General features: G+C 48.4%; 1 protein-coding gene across 1 annotated transcript; it reads right to left on the bottom strand.

Moving 5' to 3' along the window:
* Window positions 1–257: 257 nt before the first annotated feature.
* LOC120449933 lies at window positions 258–1,954 on the bottom strand. Its single transcript, XM_039632630.1, has 2 exons — window positions 1,887–1,954; window positions 258–1,814 (listed from the first exon to the last, which is right to left on the bottom strand). Exons 1-2 carry the CDS (start codon window positions 1,887–1,889, stop codon window positions 258–260), a joined length of 1,560 nt encoding a protein of 519 aa, XP_039488564.1. The 5' UTR covers window positions 1,890–1,954.
* Window positions 1,955–4,330: the final 2,376 nt, after the last annotated feature.

Genomic DNA, 4,330 nt, shown 5'->3' with positions numbered 1-4,330 from the left:
GGGAGTAACAAGACTCGGGGGATCCAGCTAGTTGGGAGTTGGTAGATTTCAGTTTGGGGAAAACTTTCTGCTTTAAGCTATTTTAAATATGGAAATTTTGAAGGTATAATGTAGTTAGCCAGCCAATATCAAACAACTTCTAGTTGGTGGTTTGCACTTAACTTTATTTGTATTTCTAGTGAATAACTACAAGTATTTGCCTTGGTTTCCTCCTTGGTTCTTTGTTGTTCTCTCGGTAGTGATCACTCAATGGCCTCTCAGTTGGAGAAACCACCGAAGATGCCCTTGAAGAAGCGATAGATGGGCTTCGGGATCTCCACGGCAAACAGAACGGAGCTCTCCTCCTCCTCCTGGATTTGGACAACGGGCTGTGCGGATTGGGAGCGCTTTCCGCCCGCAACGGATTGCTTCTGGAAGAGCTTCTGCTGCTCGCTGAGATGGCTGAGGATCAGCTGCTGGATGGCAGCCTGCTCCTTCTGAACTTGCGTGAAGCCATTGTTGGCCGCCAGCTTAATGGGCTGGCTCACATGGACATTGGAGGCCTTGATCAGATCCTGGATACTGATGCTTGTTGAGCGGGAATCCTTGCCCTGGAACAGCTCAGCAGCCGGAACCAGAAGTGGGAGAGCGGCCAGATTTACGGGAAGCAGCACATTGGCATCTGCCTTTTGACCATCACCGGATGCCTGACTGGCCAGAGGATTGGGGATGAGGTAGAAATTGGGCTTCTGAGCCTGCTGCTGCTGCGGTTGTTGCTTCTGCTGCTGGTGCTGCTGGTGCTGCTGCTGCTTCTGGGTTTCCTCGGAAAAGGAACGGAGCTTTCCAAAGTACTGGTACTCCCCGGTCTCCTGGTATCCAGCAGGCAGGCTTCCGACCTGCGACTGGTTCACGTACTGGTTCTTGTTCACATAGAAGGGATTCGGGAGGAGCACCAAGCTGAGGCCCACAACCTTGGGGAAGTCCGTGAAGGGATTGGGCAGGAAGGGAAACGGCTTGGTCTCCTCGTGGATGTGAGTGTGGTACGTCACGTTATCCGTGGAGTTCAGGTAGACATAGGCGGGTTCCTGTTTCTGGAAGGGATTGGGCAGGAAGGGGAAGGGAAATCCGGGCTTCTTCTGGTTGGCATAGTAGTGCGTGTGGTTGTGGATGTCCTGGGTCACATCGGCACCTGAGGTGTTTACCACAGAAACGTATTCCACCTTCGGGTAAAAGCTCGGATACTGGTTCAATGATTGAGATCCGTTGATCACTTGCACTCCCTGATACTTGAATATCTTTTCCAGGTCTTGAATGCTTATCTGTGGAATCTGGTTTTGGTTTTGACCAGGTTGCTCGTATACGAACTGGAACTTATTGTCGCGTCCTTGGACATCGGGATGGTTTTGAGGCTCCTGATCCTTGGGTATCTCATTGGAAGTGGGCTGCTTTTTCTCGGTGGTCTGAGCGGCAATTGCTTCCTCGTTTTCCTTAGTAACTTCTGATGCAGCTTCAACGGAATGGGTGTCTACAAATGAAACCACTTGGGGTTGGCTTTCCTGCACTTCTGGAGTTGCGGAGTTCGCCACCTGAGCTGGACCCTCCTTGACTGCAACGGTTTCATTAGCTACAGTAGGTTGATTTTCCGGAAGATCTTGGGAGGTGGGAGAGCCAGCCTGCTGCGGCTTGGATTCCAGTATTTCGTTGGCCACTTCCTGCTTGACCTCCACGGGTTTGGTGTCTTGAGGTGAAACGGCAACCGGACCCTTGTCCTGGTCTAGGACTCTGGCCTGAGTGGCCACCAGAACACCAAGAAGAACTAGGAGTCGTAGAGAATGCTGGTGGAGAAAGTGGAAGGCCAATAGTTAACTATTGTGCTACCCAAGGACTCTTTTCCTCGGCTGACTTACCATGATGAGGGTTTCAGTTGAACTGTGCCAATTTACGATTTACTATGGCTATTTATACTAGAACTGGACAAAGGTCACATGCCTAATCTCAGCTGGAACTGTCCACCCATCGATCAGTTGGTTCTCTTTAAACTATCTACCCAAATATCCCGGGGCACTTTGCGTTCTTTTGCTATTATCGCAGCGATTTGCGTGATTTGTGTTTGGTTCACTTCTCTTAAAAGGCGCCAGTGGCAGGGATATCGGTAAAAATGGAATTGCACTTAAGTTATATTGTGCCAGTGCTATCTCTCCGACCCCAATCCCTGCCCCGACTCCTGCTCCCTTTTATCCGCGGGTTTATTTGGCTCGTTTTACGTGCAACATGAAAATGCCATTGTTTCCGAGGCGCACAAACGGAAATCTATGACTCGCTTTTCAATGTTTTTGTTCGATGGAAAAATGCATGGGCGAGTGCAAAAGACTGTCGTCTGTGAGGAATGTGAGTGCGACAGTGGCAGTAGCAGCGGCAGCTTAAGGCTAAATCGGTGGAAAGCGCTGGGAAAGCAGTGAAAAGCGGGCGGAAAAGGGGCAAAACTGGGAGCAAAAGGGAACTGGCTTCTTCTCCCAGCGCAAGTGCACATCAGCTGCATATTCATGGCAAGAGCTTTATCTTCGGAACTTTGTTGCCGCCCCATTTCCCTGCCCCATTGACATGTCGCCAGGTGAGCGATGAGTGCTACCTGGTCATTGACATGCCACGTGAATGGAGTAGTGCAGCAGCAGGAGAAGGAGGAGGGGCAGTAGGAGGCGGGTATGGGCAGATTCCTTCGTATGTACATCTCCTGCTGGGCTTTGTAATTGAATTGCCCGACGCATGGCTCGCATTTTTGGCATACTCCAATTTGATTGAAGGTTTTTGTCGTTGACAGACAAAAATACCCCACAGATTTGAATCGATTTTCGAAGCTGGTCAAAAGGAAAATACGACAAGGTTGGCACACGGAAAAACAAGGCGGCAAATGGAGTTCTTACACGCAAATTACTAACTTACAGGCGAGCTGAATGCGAATTTCAGAAGCTATTAAAATATTATGGAACATATTAGTTGGCCATATTAGGTATGATGGATAACTAATTGAGCGTAATGAAAATATATAAGCTGTACTAAAATATACTGTAATGCTTAAAAGAAAGGCTAACTAAGCTCTTTCAAATCCACTTAGGTTTCTATTTAGCTCAGTTTCACTTGCACAGCTTTATTCATAAATAAAATACACCGGAAAGTACTTTAAAGAATGAAAAGTTCTGCTGTGTTCTCATTTTGATTTTTCCAATAAAACAAAACTAATATCCAAGCACTTGCCGGTTTAAAACACAAAGAGTGAAAATGGCCGCAGAACACAAGTCGAGAACTATTCCACTTCGAAAGGAGCTAAAGTTAAAGCTGAAAATGAGGCTGAAGCTGCTGCTGGGCCACGAAATTGTTTTGCGCAGCGGCAGATGAGCTGTTGAAATTGCAAGTGCGGCACTTGCTCAATTTTTCATGAGCCTCCCACTCCCACTACTCGATTTCAGTGCTCCGCTGCTGATGCTAAGCAAGATCAAGTCGACTGGGGAATACCCTAAACTATTGCCAACTTGTTAAAAAACGTTTGTTTGGAAAGTCAGAAGTAGATAAAGAAATTCATCAATACTTGTTTCTGTATCATAAGTTTTTAGGTATGTGGAATGCTAATGCAGCTGATATACCTTTGATTCCCAATCGCCAATGAACTTCGCCAGCAGCTGAAGAAGTTCTGGCCAAGGCAAAGGAATTCGCCTGAGCCACAACCCACACAAGCTGAGCCCAAAATCGCAGCTTGGGATGCCAAAGGAGCGGAGGTGGACAGAGGAGTCCGAAAGAGGAGGGTGCCAGGAAGGGGGATCTGTGAAAAGGCGAAATTAGCGGGCAGTTCCCTCGACTCTATGAGCATGCAGAAACCAGCCTCCAGAGTCGACCATCGCTGCCAGACAATGAGGCGAGTTGCGGCCCTTGACTTGGCCAACTCCCAACTGCAAGCTACGAGCTGCGAGCTGCAAGCTCCAAACTCCCAAGACCCCGGATCCGAAGGCACACGAAAATAATAAGGAATGAATGTAAATAAATGGTGCTAGGGGTAATGGCAACGAATGGACGACAAAAACAGAAAGCCCAAGAGGGGCAGGAGGCCAGCGGAGCGGAGGAGCAGGGGAGCAGGGGAGCAGGAGACGACGCCCAAGGCCAAGGCAGCATCATCATCATGGTCAGTGAGATAAGCCCGGACCTGGATCGGTTCGCCAGTTTCAGTTGCAGTTGCAGGCGAGGGTACGTAGCACGGCAGCCAGCACAGTGGAGGGCAGTGAAATAGCACTCACAAAATAAAAAAAAATAAAGTAAAGGGAATATTGAGCATAAAATATGCATCGTGATTACTGAAGAGTTT

Source organism: Drosophila santomea, chromosome 3L (assembly GCF_016746245.2).
Source record: "Drosophila santomea strain STO CAGO 1482 chromosome 3L, Prin_Dsan_1.1, whole genome shotgun sequence".
In the NCBI taxonomy this organism is placed as follows: Eukaryota; Metazoa; Arthropoda; class Insecta; order Diptera; family Drosophilidae; genus Drosophila; species Drosophila santomea.
Note: the sequence above shows the minus strand (reverse complement) of the source record. Positions and strands in the feature narration are given on the sequence as shown.